The 20,708-nt window shown below is 36.4% G+C and overlaps 1 protein-coding gene across 1 annotated transcript in view; it reads left to right on the forward strand.

Annotated features, from left to right (window-relative positions):
* Positions 1-20,708, forward strand: part of PPHLN1 (periphilin 1) — a 64,924-nt gene that overhangs the window by 24,739 nt on the left and 19,477 nt on the right. The window contains exons 7-10 of the mRNA XM_040061213.2: positions 1,592-1,842; positions 5,402-5,481; positions 8,532-8,651; positions 11,159-11,299. Coding sequence (XP_039917147.1) covers positions 1,592-1,842; positions 5,402-5,481; positions 8,532-8,651; positions 11,159-11,299 — 592 coding nt within the window. The remainder of the gene's footprint in view (positions 1-1,591; positions 1,843-5,401; positions 5,482-8,531; positions 8,652-11,158; positions 11,300-20,708) is intronic.

Consider the following 20,708-nt stretch of genomic DNA (forward strand, 5'->3'; position numbering starts at 1 on the left):
AACATGGTAATAAAACTGTGTTTTGCACATAAAAGTGTTGTACTGGTCTGCCAGAAAGCTTATGTTTTAAAAATAAATAACATTATTTAAAGAGAGAGATTAAGAAGGAAATGGAAGAAAAAGTGGGCTGTGCCTAATTCATTCCTTATAAATATTTGATCAATATGTTTTTTAATAAATAAATAACCCCCCACTTAGCTAGAAAAAGTGCTGCATTAATCTAGTATTCTTCAAGCCTGAGCTTACACTTCATGTCTCTTGCTACATAAAATGTTCATGCATATAATGAAGATGAGCTTTCCATGCAAAAAGTAAACCGGCACTGTGTAAAACACATCGGTGTCACAGGGTTTTTTGTTTTGTGGTGCTACCTGTGAAGCTTCTGTAGCCGAAGGCACCGTGGGCACATGGAAATCCTTTTTCTGTCACAAATATGGGCCTGTGCCATGTAGGAATTGTACATCTTTTCTTCTTCTCCACCAACATGAAATTAGCTATAGCTACATTGGGCTAGTTGAGACCATCAGATTTTTGTGAGACATTCCCCTCTTTAAAATTCTGGACTCTGATGTGAAATAGGAGAGAAGATACATTCTGATTTAGTAGAAATGCTATGAAGTCTTGGAGATTTCTGTGAAGAAGCTGAGTACTTACTACTCTTACCAATGCATCTTCCAACCAAGGGAAAATGACAAGTCTAGATTCAGCTGGCTTGTATGTCTTTTAGCTCTGAGATTCTTTAGGACAAGCTTGAAATGATACTAGGTTTTTTTTTTCACCTTTGCACTTATATCTACATTAATATGATTAACAAATAACCAACACATTTATGCTGTGGTAAATATTTAAATTTAGTAGAAATTTTTGGTATTTATTAGATTATGGTTTTAAATCAGGGTTTGTGACATTTTACATTAAAGTTCAAAATTAATGTATGTGTGTTGTGAGAAACATACTTAGGAGATACAAGTCTTCATATTTTCATTCCAGAACGTCCTTGGGTGGATTCATAGGCAAGAGAATAGATATTCTGTAGATTTCTTTTTTGTCTTTGCTGGATATAAGCTGAAATCCCTCAGTGATATTTTGTGTAGCAAGGTATATGAAATCAAATGAGGAATATAGCCCCTTGAAAATAAGAGGAAAACATACCTGAAAAATGCCAAATAGTGTAAGCAATATTTACGTATACATTTTTAGCTATTGTAAATTAAGGCTTAATTTCCAGGGTAAGTGTACAGAATCTGAGAAAAATTGTGAGAGTTCTCATTTTGTTAATGTCATTTTCTTACGTTTTAACTGTATTATCAAGAAACAGAAAAGAATTAGCTTCTAGCAATGAGTTACCTCAATGAAATCTGAAAAAATTACCTTTTTCTTTTTTTTTTTTTTTTTCCCCCTTTTTTAACTCGTTTTTCATTCTTTGCCTAGCACTCTTAAATTAAAACAGTAAAGATTTTGGATATGTTCTGCAGATGACAGTGAACCTGTTTGTATTTACCAGGCATGAACTGTTGCCATTGTATATGCTCTGTTCCATAAACATTGGAAGGATAACCAAGCTACTGGTATCTTTTTGTTGTCTTCCAAGGGACGTCAGAGATGGCTTCAGAAGAAGAAGTTTCTATTCCTCTCATTATGTGAGAGATCGATCCCCTCACAAGAGGGACTCTCCTTTCTTCAGGGAGTCGCCAGGGAGCCGGAGGGACTCTCCGCACAGCAGATCTGGCTCTAGTGTCAGCAGCAGGAGCTACTCTCCTGAAAGAAGCAAAGCCTATCCTTTCCACCAGCATAGCAGAAATATGTCATCTTTACATAAAAGAAATACTTCTTCTCAGCAAGGTAATGCTGGATTAATGATGTGAACTGGTTAGTGAGGTGAAACTGCAACTCACTGTATAAGCCTTTTTTCCTTACTTGCTCTTTTTAAAATGGGAAAAGCTGACATTTTGTACTGTCTGCGTGCTGTCTGCTCTGGTTGTTTCGTTGTACTCTCTGTTCCCTTATGTATTTCATGTGGGAGATTGTAGGTGTTATTTTGGTCTCAGGTCTAGACTGACTGTAGGAGTTTCAGCTGCACAGCTTTTTCTAGTATTTTATGTTCTTTTTAGCATCAGCTCCTATTACTTCTTTATGTGCTTCATTGGATTCCCTGACAAGAAACTTTGTTTCATCTACAGCAGATGAAGACAATTCTTCCTGCAACCAGAATAAAACAGGGATTAAAAAAATGGAGAAATGAAAATGTGTTCTTCTACTTGTTGCATTTTCTCTAAATTTTACTAAGCTTTTGAAACTGATGGTTTTTTAGCAATTACATTTCAAGATCAAAATCTGTCAGATCTTGCTCTCCTCAAAGATATATGAAGCATATCTCAGTTTAGTCTGTTCTGACTTTTAAAAGCTTGGCTCTTACTGTTTCCCAGAAGTCTAATGATTCATCTGTTTTGAAAATATTTGAGGTTTCATATTAAATGATTTTTGGGGAAAAAAAAAGAAAATGCTTTTTTTAGTATACTGCAATCTTAGCCACTCTGTATGTAAATTAATCCAATTTGATTTCCCTTTCTACAAATGCTTTCTAGTGAACTATGCAAACCTACTGTTCATTTTGGCAGCTTTTTAATTTTTTTTTTTTTTTTTTTAACTCACTGAGAAGGCACATTGTGTTTCCAGAGTGACACTGAACCATTATGGGGCACTTCTTGTCAAAAAAGATCTTTGTAGTTTAGTTAACATTGTTTAAGTATTGAGGAATAATTTCACTCCTTGCAGAGTAGAGATTTGGGCATAACAGTGCTTTTAACATTTTGTAGCAATACTTAGTGAGCATAAATTCCTCTAAGTGTAGGAGAGCGAGAAAATACAAGATAGCTAATTTTCTAGAAGTCTTGTAGGTGTGCAGTTTGTAATTACTAGGGACAGGAAAGCAATGTTGTGAGAAACCATACAAAATTTTGGAATGCTTCATGGTTTCTTTTAAATTTTGAGCTGACTTTGATCATATATGTATATACTGTATTGTTAGAATTATTCAGACAATAGTGGAGGTAGTGATGTGTAAGCAAATACATTCACAAACCAGAAAAGATCCTGATCAAGAGAGGAACTTACATCTAGGTCTATGGTTTTTGATATTTTGTCCCGTTTGCCTGGTTAAATACCTTTCCCCATCACCTTTAGGAAAGTTTTAGGAGACCAGCTGAGTTGTACACTGGACTATTTCTTTATTCCTTTCCCTGGAAAGGAGGTCTACTAAAATGTCCCTCTAGATGACTGCGTTAAAATACCTATTTGCAAGGTATAAGTGGTTTAAACAATACTTCTAGAATAACTTTTGAATGTGATTTGCCTTAGGTAAGCTCGTGTATTGCATATTTAAAAGGAACACCAAGTGGGACATCTCATATATGTCAGCATTACATTTAAATGGATTTACAACATGCAAAGTATATCCTATTTCATGTGAAATTTGCAATATGGCATCTTTCTAAAATATTATAATGCTGTTTAAAATCATGCTATCTGAATTGGTTTGGCCATATAACTTCCACAGAAGAAGGAACATCCTATGCTCTACGCCCTTCATACATTAGGATAAATACAGAATTTAAACAAAGATAACTGTGGGGACATGAAGCAGCTTGGGAAAGGGAGGAAAAGGGCTAATGGCAAGGGCAAGCATTCATCTGTGATGGGAGAGCACAGAGAGAAGCAGGATGGTATTCCCTCACAGGCCCAGGCAGTAAGGGCTCAGTGGAGTGGTGTGCTGAGGAAATGCAAGAAGGAAAACACTGGCGCTTGGAGAGTGTCATGTTTAATTTTACAGGTAGGGCTGTGGGGCTCAAAATAGCTACACACATTCTGAAAAAATTGGCCTAATAATGTCTTCTAATTAAATGGTGTTTTTTCACTTTGATAACTTTGAATAATTTTCTGCCATTTGTATCAGTTCATTTCATCTCTTCAGGTGCAAACATATAATCCATTCAGCTGAGATAATCTTTAAAGAATCCAGTCTTACAAAGGAGGCAGACTTAGAGTAGTCCATGAATTTAAAAGGAGGTGGCTCCTCTATGGGGCTGAAAAGTAGGTATCACAGGAGCAAAACTTGTGTTACTTAGTGGTGACAAGGGAGCTGTTCTGTGCTTTGGTGCCTTGACGCATTAAAGTAAAGCCATAATGAACAATCGCATTTACAGTTCCACAAAAATAACTTCTATCCCAATTTTCATAACTCTTTGACAGATTTTTAAATTAATCCCTTTAATAATTGTATTTATAAAAATTTAATGGAAGCCAACGTAAGTTTACATTACCTTGGCTTATTTCTGATCAGTCAACTGTTTCCCAGTGAGTGTGATTAGTCTGGTTAATTTAGCCCTACTGACAACGTGTTTGCTTTTTTACTTACCTTTTGCAGATGTCTTAGATGTAATCTGTGGACCACAACTTGAAAACTACTAGATTACACTGCAACCAGTTCTGTTGCTGTGGACTGCCTGTAGCTGGTCTGTGGCAAGACTATGCACAGATTGTGTTTAGCACTGTGAATTTGATTTGACATTTTGCCAGTTTTCACTTTTATAAGAAGGACAGCGATCTTACAGAAAGTGTCTGCTCTGTGGCTGATACAAAACAGGACTGTTTCCCATGGCAGGTCTTTTCAACGTGCTGTGGCCTGCTAAACTAGTTCATACACTACCTGGTTACCTTTAGTGATTGACTGGTGTCTAATATTTCAACTGTTTATATTATTGCAGCAATATTAAAAAGTGAAATGACATCATCTTGCAAAATCATACTGATACACCCTTTCAGTTAATGATGGAAAAAAGGACAGTGGGTTTTCTTAAATGTGTGAAATGACGCAGCTGTATCTTTTCTCTCCTTTGGAAGAGAAAAAAAAAAGTGTTACCAATATTTATCAGATGATGGAGTACATAGATTTTATAAAATCGTAGAATCATTAAGGTTGGAAAAGACCTCCAAGATCAAGTCCAACCTTTGACCAAACACCACCCTGTCAACTAGAGCATGGCACTAAATGCCATGTCCTATCATTTCTTGAGCACATCTGGGGATATTGCCTCCACCACCTCCCTGAGCAGCTGTTCCCAAGCTTAACCACTCTTTCAGTGAAAAGATTCTTCCTGAACCTTCCCAGGCCTTCCCAACTCCTGATGTCCAGCATAGCTCGAGGCCATTTCCTACTGTCAGTTGTTGCCTGGGAGAGGAGTCCAACTCCCATCTTGCTAAAATTTCCTGTCAGGTAGTTGTTGAGGGTGATAAGGTTCATATCTGATGTGAGAAAATTTCACTGCAAATTTTCTAAGCCAGTAAGGTTATTGGCAATATCTATCTTTAATTTCTCAGTCATTTATTTTTTTCTTAAATGTAGGTAAAGAGAGGACAGTTCAGTCACTGAAAACATCAAGAGATGCATCACCTTCAGGGTCCACAGCAGTACCTTCATCAAAGGTGAATTTTCTTTTTGAGTACTTCACACCATGGTTTTAGATTGTTCATTGTTGGATTTTTTCCTCAGTTGAATGGAGATACTGCATACACCTGTTAAAGTGCATATTCCTTACTATATTACTTCCTATCCCTTACAATAGGAATAGGACTTGGTCTTGGAGTTCTGTGTTGTTGTGAGTATGTTACTATTACCACTCATTTTGACACAGACACACCTGCCATTTTATTCAATGAAGAAAAAAACCCCAGGCTTTGGTTGTGTTATGTCATTCTAAATACTTACCTCTTACACATCTCTCTTAGAGCTGCTGTGCCAGCTGATTGCCTTTGTCCTTAAGGGGGAGGCAAGTGATGTATTTTCAGTGATGTAAATAGGGAAAATAAGATAAAAGCTATTATGCACAAGTTACGCTGAATTGGATCATAAAATATACTTTATGATTAGTTCACCTATTTTTCTTATAGACCCAGCACACTGCAGCTTAATATCAAATCCTTACTTAATACACACCGTTGAGAGCAAGGAGGCATTGCAAAATCTCTTGCTCTTGTGTTAATATGTAGTGTGAGCTTGAACTCTGTATTCTGTAAGTGTTCTGCTTTCTTCTTCAGTCAGGTCTGATCTATGCTGTATTGGTTTTAGCCATCAGTTTGTAAGTATCTGCTGGCCGTGGATATCCACTTGATACAGGCTACACAAAATGAAACTTTGGTGGGCATCACCTCCCCAGACAGCATAAATATTTATTTGGTATGCATCAGCTGCAGAAATGGAAATACTTCCGTGACTGTTTATTGACTTTTCTCTTGAGTCCCCAAATCTGCTTATAATGTAACTGCCCTGTGCCGTGGAGCCTTTTGGAATCAGCCTCATGACTGGAATTGCACTGAGCAGTTGAGTTACCTAAGTGCTTCACTGACTCAGAAGTAGTGACAGAAGTAGTCTTGGCAAAACATGAACATCTCCAGAGCCAGAGTCTTACAATTTATCAAAGCTTGAGAAATTAGTTATATGCTATGTATTAGTGATCAAAGGAGATTATTTTCAATGCTCTAAGTTATAATTTAGCTTTGAAATTCTTACAAAGGTATATGTTTCCATAGCAATACCTCCTTTCACTGCAGTATCTATTTGCAAATCTAAAAAGGTATTTTTATCTATAATTATTTTTTACATATTCATGCATGTGAATTAATACGTATTGATGTTACGTGATCTTAGCCACCTGTTTGACTACGGCATGAAATCTATTGTTTTTCTTTATTAACTGTATAGACTGTAAGCCTTGGAGGCTGTATCCAACACAGAGCAAAAGCATGGGTGAGACAGGGACAGCTGCTGAGCAAAGTGACAGGCTTTTGCTTTTATGTGTTATTGATGAGATTAAAAAAATACCCAAAAAAAGAGACCTCTGGTTTTTTGGGGGGAAAGGAGTTTAGTTTTTTTATGAGATCTGTTAGGCTGGTTGTTTCTTGCAAATTTGCAGCCTAAATAGGTTCTGCTATTTTCAGCTGAGAAATATGTTCCTCTTCTCTCCCTTCTGCTTAAGTGTATCTTTGCAAATATTATTACTTTATTCCATAAAATTCACTCACGATTTAATACGCATTTGTCAACATTCAACCTATAGAATTAAATTTAGTGAGATTAAACTGATTTTTTTTTTCTGTAATCCAATAGATACTAGTTAATTTCTTTCATGGCTTGTAGAAATATAGCAGGTCATGTGAGATTTTCTATGAATTACATTACTCCTTTCTTTTAAGAGCCCTCTTCATATCCCTGCATGTTGAACTTTGTCACCTCCTGACTTCACTGGTTGTAATTCTGTAATTTGCAGTTAGAGAAAACAGAGATTCCTATTGGAACACTGTGTTGTGCTTCTTTTCTGGGTTCAGATAAAGGTGGTGTCTTTATGACAAGAATCCTGAAAGGGTTATGTGAATTACATATTTATGCCATACTACAGTACAGAGGTATTTGGATAATACTTTGCTTGAGGTAAGCACAAAAGATGTGAACACAAAGGAGCTTTGGTACTGGCCATTTATGTAACTTAGAATGAACGAGTGGTAAGAGGGGGAGTGTTGGTTTCTTTCATTTGGGTTTTTGTTTGTTTGCTTTTTTTTTTTTTTTTTTTTGTCTACCTCTTTGCTAATTTAGAACAGGCATTGGGTAGAAATTGTTACAGACAGTAAAATTTTTCAGGCAGTAAAATTTTGTATTTCTTTTTCAGATATCCATCTTAGTGTTGCAATTTTTAATGCCAGAGTAATATAGATTCTTTGGGTGCTTCTATACATTTAAGTTAAATATATCCACATAGTGGTAACAAGATTTGTAAAGCTAGGTATTCATAAACTGATATTTGTCATTGTTTGTTACTCTGATAGTAAAAGCCAAATAGTATTCTTACAGAGAAATCAATTTTTAGACATTATTTATGTGAGAATTTCCATTTGAAAAGGTAGATTTAGAAGAACATAGTCATGACTGACTCCATTATAAATTATTAGCATTCCCCCACATATAAAAGAATGGATTTTAATGGAGCCAGCTCTGATTGCTCAGTTTGTAGAAAATATTTTTTGTCCCTGATTAGCTCAGGTTTTATACCCTACCTAGTATTTAACAGTTTATTTAAATTTTTTTTACAACTTTTTATGCCTGAGAAATCACATTGAATTATTAGTTCACTTCACTCTTGTATCTGACTTCAGTGCCCAACAGGTCTCAAAAATTCTTTCTGTTATCTCTGACCTGTGAATTTAATAGACCTTATTTGGAAAGTATAGTGGTTTTGTAGGAGTCCACTGACCTTAATTGATTTATCTTTTTTCCTCATCTCTTATTTCTTTATTATCTGCTCTGTCCCCCCCAACTTTTCTTTTTAAAGATGCTGAACATCAAATGAAATAATTTCAACTTTATTTTTTCCTATGTTAAAATGTTTTAGGGATCAGAATAAGCGTTTATTTTAACTTTGAAGACTTTTGAATACATGTAAGTGTATTTCATGTTAAACCTTGATTTTAATGTTTTTGTACAGGCCTTGGAGAAGAGCAACAGACTGTCAGAAAAGGAACTTACAGAAGCTGCAAGCAAGTGGGCAGCTGAAAAGTCAGAGAAGGCCGAGGAAAGCAATTTACCTGAATTAACAGAGTATGATGTAAGATAGGATTATTAATCCACTTAATTCAAACTATTACAACAATAGGCTCTTGTTTTTCTGTACTTCTCATAAAGGCACATTTTGTATCTTAATCCTGAATTTTTATGCCTATGCTATTAAATATTTGTTGAAAGGGAATGAGAAGGAGACTAAAACCTTGTGATTTATTTATTTTGAAAAAGTGCACAAAGCCACAGTACATTTTGTTAGTATAATTCGAATCGATGTTGAGCTACAACTGGCACCATAATGGTTCAGCTCTCCCAAGCATTCTCCAAGGAGCTCTTGTAATAGTGTAGGTCTCTATGCCTACTGAACTCCTTAATTTTAGCAGGGGACTTCCAAGTCAAAACATGAGTGCACATGTAAAACATGTACACTTCAGGACAGAAACTCTGCTTTGTTGAGTTCTGTTTCAAGCTGTGCCAGCCTACCATGTCCTGTATTCTTTTTCAGAAAGCAGGCCTCCATTATATTATATTAAAGCTTACCTTATTACTGCAGAGGTTATGTTTTTTATTTTCCCCAGAATACTTATTTCATTGTTAATCAACATTAATTATTTGCAAGTTTATTCCCTTCTGTTTTCATCTCTTCTTGTCTTCTACTCCTGGCTATATTGAAGCGTGATGAAGCCCTTCTCTCAGTCATTTGTTACGCTGCTCTTGGATAGGATGTCTATTTTGGGTTCTGTTGTGTTAGTGGAAAATGTATTTGTCATTTAAAACAGCCCAACTATTATGTAATCTAAAATAATCTGGTTTAATTCTGGGATAATTTTCTCTTTCACTTTGTTTCAACTTTAGGGGCATTATTAAAAAAAAAGCAAAATAGTATCTACTTCACAAAGTCATGTTTTTACCTTTCCAGTTAATGAATTTGACTTTTTTATTTATTTGTAAATAATTTTAGGGGAAATTAATATCTTGGGAAGCATCACATTTCCACTTGTAGAATTTAAGGGCTAAATTAGAGAAGTAAACTCACTGAATCCATATTTATCTGAACTTTTCAAGTCCTGTCCATTGATGCAATGGGTGAATGCATGAGCAGCTCCTCAGTGGTGGTCAGGAAGATCTAGTTAGATACGTAAACTGGAAAAAGCAATTAAAAAAAGAAAAAAAGGGAGGAAGTGTAAGAGTGAAGAAAAAGCAACAGTTGATCCAAGGATGAATACTGTGTGAAGGACAACAAATGCATGGACGTTTCTGAGAGGTTCAGCCGAGAGGTATCACTGTGGTTCTTGATAATGGGAAAGGTAATGCCAGGGAGGAGAGAACATGGGCCACATGGAGGAGAGTTGTTAAAGGGCATCCTAAATGCCTCAGAGAAAGTTGCAGTGGCAGGAAGATGAAACATATGGAATCAAAGTGAAACAATTGTAGTTGATTGTGGTACAGCCTAAGATGATTTATTGACTAAGAAAAGGGGCTGTAGACGCATCTCATTCTGAGTCTTAGAAGAAGGGACTTCTTATTTTGATGTGAAGGCTGTCATATATGAATTGCAAGAATTCTTAACTTTTTCCTGTTTGTCTTAGATACTGCTTAATAGTTGAACTCTGTGTTGCACTGAGCTTTTTTAGTAGCCTTCACTCACTCTCAGGCTCTTTGTTCCTTACTGAGATAGCAAAATTTGGGATTCAATCTTAGTGGTGTGTGTTGCTGCTGAGGTTTGAGCATATATTCACAGGACCACTTAAGCTTTTTACTTGCTTCTTCTGTCTAATCTGTCTTTTCCCTTTCATGTTAGTTAAGTCTGAGATTCTTCACCTCTATTTTTGAAAAACAGATACTAGTTTTCATATACTTCAATTTTCTAATCCAATTTAAAAATATATATATATATAAGTTTGTTCCATAATGCTGGATTTAAATAATGCTGTAAAACGAAATTACTACATTTTCTATATAAACTCCTTGGAGTTGGCATCTGTTTTATTTGGAGGAGGAATGTCTTAATCTCTGCTTTAGAGGAAAGTTTATACAATTCCTGTGCTTCAGTTTGATTTTTCATGTTACTAGCAATCTTCAACTCACCTTTGCTTTTGCTATACGATAGTTATTGCAGTTCCTTTAATAATAGAACCTGAGTGCTTCAAGAGTTCTCCCTGACAGCATTTTTAGTTTGGTGGTGCCTGTGTACCTTTGACTTTATTACTTTTATCCTTTCCCAGAAGACTAATCACATCTTCATTGTGGATTTTTCTTGCTTTCTGGTGTTAAAAATACCACATACAAAAATTTCTTCTCAGTGGATGGGCAGGTAGAAGTTATCTGACATCATTGTCTTTACACAGTTAAGGCTGTGTTGCAGGGTGTTTTATCGTGTCACGTTTTCTACATGTTTAAAATCTGTATTTCTGTATCTGTTAGAATTGTAGCAATAATAGTCTTGATGAGCAAACTTGTATTTCTGATGATTGTGTTTGAGTTTTTTCCTCACGCTCCAGCTTTTATTTTTCTCTGAAAGCTGAATTTATTGTTTGGTTGGTTTTTTCCAAGGCTGGGTCTTCAGCTCCGTTATACATCGAGCAAACAGAGGAATCAGGAGTAAATCTAATGGAGAGTGCAGAAATATACGAGGACGGCCAGTTTCTTGATCGTTCAAAAGCAATTGCAGCCAAGACAAAGGAGATTGAACAGGTGAGTCTTCTTGGCATTTTGTCGCTAATACAGTAATGGTTTGCTCTGCTAAAATTACCTTGATTTATTTTTTCCGCCTCCTTGGCGTGTAATATGAATGTAATTTGATTTTTCAAGATGATGTGGTAACATCTCCAACTGTTCAATTCTGAATGCCCATGGCTTTTATCTGCACATGGAAATTAATGGTAGTTTTCTGCAACTTACATGCAAGAACTGCTTTTTTGCAAGCTAAGACAATGAGTGACTCTTAATTCTAGTGACCTTTGTTCAGTTGCCCGTGAGGCCATTTCCTGAGCTGCAACACTGTTCCTTTTTTTATTGACATTTGAAAACCAGCTTTCTACTCAATTGGAGTTTTTGTTTGTTTGGGTGGGGTTTTTTGTGTTTCTTTGTGTGTGTGGTTTTTTGTTTTGGTTTTTTTTTTTTCCCCCTTCTCTTAATATTGACTCTGCATAATCATGTTCCTGGTGGGCACAGCTTTCCATGTGTGCAGGGTCCTGCTGGAATGGAGTTTACCGGAGTGTGCTGTAACTGTGAGAGCCATGATGTGCTTGATTTATCCCTGTGTGTCTGATCGTAGGGTCACCAGTGGCCTGAAGGAGCTAGGACCAAATGCATAAACTTGGGACTTTTTAAAAATTACAAACTGAAAAAAAAATGCACAGGCTAGAAGGAGTTTGTTTTTTTAAAATAGCTGTTGTGAATAGTTATCCTCATGTTGGTGAATCCATGGTTGAATTTCCCTAGGCCCTAAGGACGGGATTATAGTGAAATCGGATGAAAATTTGGTCATAACACCCAAATATTGTTCTCCATATGATGTAATGCTATTATGTTGGGTAGAGATTGCACTTAATTCTAGGGAAATCTAGACTATATTCTATAAAATGGAATACTTTTAGGAATTTAGTTCAGAAAAGCCTGAGGAATAACTTAGATTTGGGTTTTGCACAACAAGTTTCTCCTGTTGTTGATTTGAATATTGAAGCTGTCAGCTCCTGCAGAATTTAAATAAGATTCTAGAATGAACTTAGAAGTGTTTTACTGAACTGAACAAGATCCTAATTTTCTTATAAACCAGGTACTGTGAATTTGTTAAGAATTAGACAAGATTTTTATTTAATCATTAAAAATTGAGACTGGGAATTAAACTACATATTTTTCACATAAATATATAAAATTAACTTCTGGATCTACAATTAAATTTTCTGGATTATTAAAAAGTTGTTGCGATAGACCTGATGATTTTCATAATCATCATGAATATCGTAATGAGTCATCATAATAAAACACTGAATATTCCTACTGTGTATGGAATCAGTCTGTAGAAATTTGCACACTGTTGTGTTTACTTTGAGTTCTCAGCATCTGAAAGTTTTCAAGAGGTTGTTTTTCAGTGTGCACTGGACAGCTATTAAGTTATCTAAAGTAAGTAAGAAGTGAAATCAGACAGGACATGTGCCACTGGTTATGTGTTAAAGAATTGGTGAGGGCCCAGCTAATGTTTGAGGAAGGTTTCAATGGTTTGATCCATTGAAACTCTTCTACTTCTGTCTCCTAAATTTTTCTTTCCCTTGGAGCACCAGATCCAATGATGTTTGCTTTTTAGCTCATATTTATTCTCAACCTGATTACCAAGTATTTCTTGGCTGTTCCAGACTCCTGATAAAGCCTTCTTTCCTTTGCCCTCTCCATATCCATTTGTCTCCAAAGCTCTAGCCTGGAAAAGGAGCAAAATTTTCCAAATGTATACTTTGACTTCAAAGGATGGTACTATTTGAGGAAAATCCAGAGACAAAAAACTGGCAGAACACGTGTGGTGTCGTGACGGGCAAATCCAATGCTGTGCAGCAGAGAAGCAGGCAGTCTGATGCCCTGGGCAGGAGGGAGGTGGCACCTTGTGATGTAGTCTGTTTTTTCTCTTAAGAAAAACAAGTGAAAATATCCCTTGAGCAATTGAATGAAATATTCATACAGGTGTTCTGTTTTAAATTAGTCCATCTCAGTATCTTGTGTATCGCTCGTATCAGTCTTTTGGAAAGTTGCCTCTGCCTTTTCTCTAAGCTACAATAACACAATTTCAGACTTTTAAATGAAGTGTGATTGTAAAAGGTCACCCTGGCTCATCAAGAGAATCGTACATTATTTATTTGATGGGGGACTTACTGCAAACATTCATGTAAAATCATGTCATTTGAAGAAAAACTAAGTTCTTTGAGTGCTGATGATGACAGAGCAAAATGTGTCAAACCGAGGGCTAGTTGCTGTTTGCTATATAGTGACTATCTTTTAGGAGACTGCAGTTGCTTTGCAAATATTAACTGAAGCTGACACAAAGAGAGGAAACTAGAAGTTCTCTTCATGGATATAGGCTTGGAAAAATCCAGACATTGTTTAAACAGAGCCAAGAATTATCTGTGTCACTCCCAAACTAGAAAAACTTTGAAATATATATTTCATTTGAAGTGTGCCAATGTTACTTGGAAAGGAAGGATATGGTTGTGGATGCTGAGATGCTTGAAAACATTTCTGAATTGGGACTGCAGATCCTGGTCTCATCTTTGAAACAACAGGCATAGTGACATTATTGTGGAAACACCTAGGCTGCATAGGACTTACCCAAGCCAATGTCCTCGAAAAGGGCCTTAGATCAGGTCATTCAGGGCTCTGTCCAATTGAGCCCTGAGGATTTGCCATGATGAAGGCTCTGCTGTTTCCCTGGGCAGCCTCTTCCAGTGTCTTGAGCTCTTTGTCTTGAGCTCAGCTGCTATTGCATTCTAGAACATGGAATTTCCACCACGGACATGATTTCTACTCACTTCTTCTCTTGGCAGCTTTCTTTCTGCATTCTTGACCTGCAGAATCCCAGCTCCTTGGTGTGGTCCCCTGCTTTTGGGTCCTGCTCCACTGGAATGGGCTCTGCTGCTCTCAGGGAAGGGTTCATTTCCTAGAACCTTCTGGCTCTGATGCTTCATGATTGGAAGAACAGGGTTTTTCCTGGCACTTTTGCATGGCAGGTACTGTGGAAACTGTTCAATCCAGGTGCAGAGTGTTTTCAATCTTTGTGCTTCTGCATGGAGTGGAAATTCTGCAGCATTAATGTGTGTCTCGTATTTTAATATATCCCATGATTTGTTTTTTAATGTTCTGTCTATAATAAAAAGCTTTGGAGATTTTTTTTTTTAAAATAGGATACTGAGATAATTAGCTTTCTGGGTTGGGATGTTTTTTGATTGTTTGGTTGGGGCTTTTTTTCTTTTTGAAGTTAGGTGTATCCTTAGATCTTTGAACATGTATTTCCCTCTTTTCTTTGCTATTACAGTTTTGAAATAAAGTGTTAAGTGTTGTCTGAGCATTTGTCTGAGCATGGTGAGGTGGAACCCCATTAACAGATGCTTAAAACATTTACCTGGTTACTTGAAAACAGCATGATGAATTTTGCATCTGTATATCAGGATCAATGAATGTCTATAGTTTGCTAATGTAACCAGTTAATGCACTTTTTAAATATCTTTGCATTTGTAACATGCATTGTGTGTTATGGTAATATTTTGGAGTTGTTTCGTCTCTGGTTTTATATAGTTAAGGATCAGCTTATGCTTTTAGCATGTAATGTGCTGAAGTGTGGTGGTTTTTTTTGGAAGTGATGACAAATATGTCCCTGGTGTTAAATTCATAATTGGAGCTGTTCAGCATCAGTGTTACACAAAAGGCTATTTCTTTGTTCTTCCTTCATGAGCACAGGTAACAGGGATTCTTGAAATGTCTTATCTTGTCTAGACATCAAGACTGTAACACTGTGTTAATTAGTCCATTATTATGAGTGGTATTTCTTTAAATTATGTGTCCACATTTCTTACATGTTGCATATTCAAGTGACATATATTACCTCTGAAAATCTATTCTTTTCTGAAGACAAATTTTATCAAATTACAATTTTACCAAGTACCCTCCTTGATTCTGGCAAAAAAATTTCAAACCTGTGAGTTGCTGTCTCAGTTTGACTAGTACCACAGTTCTGGCATCTAAGGAATTAAGTAAGTAGAGGAATTAATACTAATACATTCATTAATGCTTTTTTATTCTTAATGAAATCACTGGCTGGCTGTATGCTTTCAGTTCACCAATGTTTTTAAATGTTCAGCAGAACAATATTTTTAAATGCTTAAACATAGTTTAATTGCTTCTTTAATTGACATTCTAAATTAATGTTAAGAGTCCTCAGTAGTATTAATGAACTGTTACTCTAATGGGACAGCCTTCTTGCTGGAAGATGCTGAAAATCAGACATCTTTCTAAAGCAAGTGTTTGAAACTTCATAGCTATGGTGCATAAAAAGAAGGAAAACTGAGGGTGTGGCTAGGTTCAGGCCATCCAAATTCTGTTTCCAGGTCTGCAGTCTAACTCCTTTTTTGGGTGTGTTACTGACATCTCTGACCTAGAAGTTGCAATTAAGTAAGAAAAACAGGTTTTAGTAGTTACAGTCTGTGTGTAGTTTGAGAAGAACAGTTTCTTTTTCCCCTGCTTTGTCATAGTTCTTGTTCTGGTAAGATCCATATATCAATAGCTGAACTATCTTTGTGTGTACCTAACACTTGTTAATGGGACTCTGTTCTCTGGAGATGCTGCCCTGAGAGAAGACTGACCTCTCACAAAGTGATACTTTGCATTGAAAGGACTTTGTTAAAAAAAAAAAAAAAAAAATTGGTTTTAATATCAATGAAACATGAAGGAAGTTATACAGGCATTTCTGTCATAATAAAATAGCTCCAGTTCGTGTAGTGTTTGGGAGTTTACTGGATGCCTTCCTCCCTGCCCCCAGCCTCTCCTGTGTCCTCTGCTAGTTTTGTTTTGCTTCAAGCAAAACTATTTTACAGTTCTTCAGTGGTATAAAGATGAAGAAGGATGTAAACATGAAACAGCTTCTTCATCTTGGCTAAGGATAAACTCATGGTAAATGCATTGGAAAAGTTTTGTAAGGCTTGGATGTAACAGATTAAGTGTCTTAAGTTGTAGCAGTTTTAGTGAACTAAGTAATGGGAGCAGTGGGAAGCCAGGAGGGGATGAAGGAGGATGTCGGAGCTGGCCTTTGGATGTACCTTTTCTTTGGAAAAGCTCACTTCAGCTGAGCCAGGGAAACTGGTTACTGTTTCCTTCGATTAGCTTGCTGGTCTGCTTGTGCTGTTGCTCATTTCAGGCAAAATTATCTAGGTTAGAAAAAAATCCCCTAATTAAAACATAAGTTAAGAAGTAGGTGAGTTAAGTGAAGCTGAAGGAACTGGAACAGTAGCTAAAAACACATTAAAGGATTATTTCTGATTGTAGATGAGGTCAGACGTGCTTTGTTTCTGACAGGAGCAGACCAGGCAAGGGTAACAGGCCAGATGAGAGTAAAAGATGGGAAAGCTGTAGATTTTCACTGCTTCTTAGCTTTGCTGTTGTCCTTCAGACCTTCTGTACTTAATACACAGTGACAAGGCCTTAACGAGGGACTCATCATCATCAGTCTAATTCGGTTGGTAGCGTAGAATTCATCATGCCTCCTCTGAGCTTATGTTTATTTTACTTAAATGTATGTTGTAATTAAGTGTGTTAATTTATTTTTTCCTAACCAGGAAAGCATTTGTGTCAGGTTTTGTTATTTGCCTTATGCTTCTCAGAAAAATTGGTGATAACTCTTTTACTTAATTATATCATCTGCCTGTGTGGTTTATTATTGTCCTTGTATCAGTATCCCTCTCCTTATGTATAAAAGTGAAGTAATGTATTCCTTTCTACATATTCTTGGACACTTTCTTTTTTTCATATTATTTCTGATCTGCTAATTTTTCTACTGTCTTTTAGTATTTATTCTAGACTTCCTTTTTACCATTACAAAATTAAATTAGTCACATTGTAATGCTTATTTGATGTCTATATTTCATGCTTGCCTTAAGTTTTGTGGGGTTTTTTTTTGTTTGGTGGGGTTTTTTTTGTGGTTTGTTTTGGGTTTTCTTTGTGCTGGGTCTTTCAATTTTGCAAATATGACCTATTTGTTAGAAACTACTGTTTTCGTGTTTGTGAAACTACAAGACGGAGACTATAAAAGCTTTTGGCAAGTTTCTTCATTGTATCTTTTATTCTCCTTACAAATACATTTATTTAAAGTGGGATACTTGTAAAGGGACGTGAAAACTTTAGCTACTTTCCTTTTCTTGTATTTGGGCCACCGTGCTTTAGAAGTTGTAATCCTGCATGTTCCATTTGCTCAGCTGTGTTCTATTCCCTTTCTGTGGACATTAAGGGGTTATTAGGTGTGCACGGCTGTGTTCGTAATTACAAACTGCTGCATATGCAGAAGCAGTGCTACTCATTTTACTCAGCACCTGAAGGTATGTTTTAATAAGGAAATATATTACCACATTTCAGATTTTTGCCAGCAGCTTTTTTCATTGGAAAGCTGATAAAAATGAGTGTTATTTAATATGCAGTGCTCACAGGGAAATAATTTTAAGAGAATTTAATACCTTAAATGTATGCATTTCTCCAGTAACACTGGGGTATTTCTTAGAGAGATTTGAATTAAATGCAACTCACCTTTAGATTTCACTACCATTCACTGAAGATCATGTTTGCCTTATGTTTTTTCATGTAAACTGTTTTAGGCCTGTGCTTATCACATTATTTTGAAATTGCCAAATGCTGGCTATTCAACCCATTGACAAATGTAGAATTTTTGATGTAGTGGCACTTCATCATGTGATCAAACAGCACTGCAGGCTGCAAGATCTCAGAGGAGTGTTTGCTTACAGACATTTTTGAAGGGCATTGTTTACAGGTGATACAATTTGGTGGCGGATCTCTGGAAGACTTAAATGGGAGAGGGCTAGTAATTAGGTGCTTGATGGAATTGCTGGACTTAGTTGACACCAGAAGAAATGTGAAAAAAGGTTGTTCAAATCTGAAAGACAAGATTGACTTCTTAGTCAGATAAAGTGAAAATCGAAGAAGTTATTCATTAAATATTCATTAAATGGTAGTGATCGTTTGACTTAAAATTTCTGATTCTGCTGTGAGAAACCCAAAGAGCAAAAACAGGATGAAAGACGTGGAAACTATAATAGTGAGTGGGCTGGAAAGAAGAAAGATTAGTTTCAAGAGATGATGAGTGTCAACAGGATTGGAAAAGGTGTTAGGAAAAGAAGAAACTCACTAAAAATGTGTGGGCCTTGATATATAATTAGGAATTAATTTTGAGAAATTGCCTACTGAAAAAGCTGTCAAAAGTTGAGATGCTTGGAAGGATAAGCAGAATTGACACTGGCAAACGTCCTGGGAATGATGAAGGATAACCAGAAACGAGTTGTCTGAGCCTTCATAAAGACAGTAGTGTCTGTGGGAGTGAGGGTTATTGTTTTTGTGGGTTTGGGTTTTTTGATTGTTTGCTTAGGTTTGTTTCTTGGGGGGGGTTTGTTTTTGGTTTTGTTTTGGAGGTTTTGAGAGGATAGATCCTTCTCTCCTTGGTCTCCAGCTTATTCTTGCTTTAACAGAAGGGCATTGGTGGATTTAAGAAGTAGGTTAGCAGTGTATTTTTTATTTTTGAACTGTTTTACAGATTAAAAATGAAATTATCTCCTAGTAGGCTCAATCCATTGAGGATTAAAGTTTTTAAGTATTTTTATTCTTACAACCTACAGTCTCTTCAGCATTGTAATTAGGGAGACTTGCTGCGTCCTGGATTGAAGCAGAATAAGAACAGAATCAGTCCCGTATACCTAGGAATTAGATCCAGAAATTTAAATTCCCCCCGAAATAGCTTAAGCTCAAAGAACTGCTGTCTGGCATCTCTACACCCCCCCCCCCCCAAACACTGATATGTATTATCTCTATCAGTACTCCTGATACAGTCTGAGCATTGATCTGCTGAAAGAAAGGGTACAGGAGTCCAAGTGGCACTTAGAACAAGGTAAGTATATAGTGCAAACAGAAGACAGCATCATGAGGAAAAGTTTCGTGATGGGATGGTGGTAACTGAGCAAACATGTAAAGACCCATGGAAAGTGGCAGGAGGGTAGGTGTGACAGGAAGGACTTGATGTTTGGCATGGAAGCTGGGTTCCATTTCTCCTGCACTGACAAGTACTTTCAGGCTTTAGGAGATTGAATTAGACAGCAACAGAAGAGTGTCACACATGAAACCTGTAGGTAGGGAAAAATCTGCTGAAGAGTGACTCTACAGTGTTGTGGGGTTTTGTGTGTCTTACAGACTGTTCTTTATACAACAGAAGCTTGTTTTGTAGATGACAGCTTTCCTGGTGATTGTAGTTTATTCCGCTAATCCATTTGTAATCTTATTTATATGCAACACTGACTCGTGTATAAATATAGGATCATCTGTGACCAGAGACACTTTGGTAATGAATTGTGTTTGTCACCTGGTCCTTGAATTTATGTGTTGTATCTCAGGGTTTCACCGAGCCTTCTTTCTTTTGGCAGATGTTCCACTGAGTAGGTTAAACTCAGTATGTTTTAAAGATGGGTAAATTATGCCTATTCATTTTCTCTGACCTTTAAAATACAGGGTAATATTAAAGTTCTAAAAGGCATCAGAAGTGGGAACTTTTCTAAAGTTTAATTTCCTAAATTGTCTCGGGGAGAAATCTATAGTTGTATAAGTTGCTTATGCATGTGCTGACTCTTTAATTTAAGCTTGTGAAAACATTAGTTTTGAATCTTGGGGTATAAATGGCGAATGCATATCACCATTTATTGCTGACCCACCAAAGATCACTTTCCTGTTTGGTTTGACTCTTATTTGCATTGGCGTGGTGACTTTGAGTCTTCAGTGGTTGTCTGGACATACACTTGTGTGGATATCACATGGCATGCTTCACAAAAAATGGCAGAAAAACCAGGGCCAAGATTCCCCACAGGACAAAGTTTATGGTGTGCCTGTTTTACCTTGCTGCTTTGACTTGGAAAGGTTTAAACTAAAGGCTAAAAAGTCAGCCTGACTTGAAAAAAACACAGAAGGTGAATACTGACAAAATTGAGTGGGTCATGGGTTGTTCTTGGTTGTTTATCTTCTCATGCTTCTTGAGAAGAAGTGCTCATATATTAATTTTCTGAACTATTGAACTTCAAGTACTGCTCTGAATGACAGTAGTAACCTGTAGTAGATGGGTTTGATACTGTTTCTCTGAGGTTTAATTTTGTTGTTAGCAATCTTTCCCCTTCTCCTTACTCCAGATACCTTAAATACTTGGTTTCATTATAACATGAAATGTTCTACTTATGTGGGTACTGTGTGTGCTTTCTTGACCACAATTGCACACCTCACAAGCAGTTCACCACCTTAGTATTGTAAATAATTTATATATTGAATTTTTTATTAGATGCTACCTAAATTAAAAAAAAAAAATCCACAT

This window comes from Hirundo rustica, chromosome 4 (assembly GCF_015227805.2).
Source record: "Hirundo rustica isolate bHirRus1 chromosome 4, bHirRus1.pri.v3, whole genome shotgun sequence".
NCBI classification, from domain to species: Eukaryota; Metazoa; Chordata; class Aves; order Passeriformes; family Hirundinidae; genus Hirundo; species Hirundo rustica.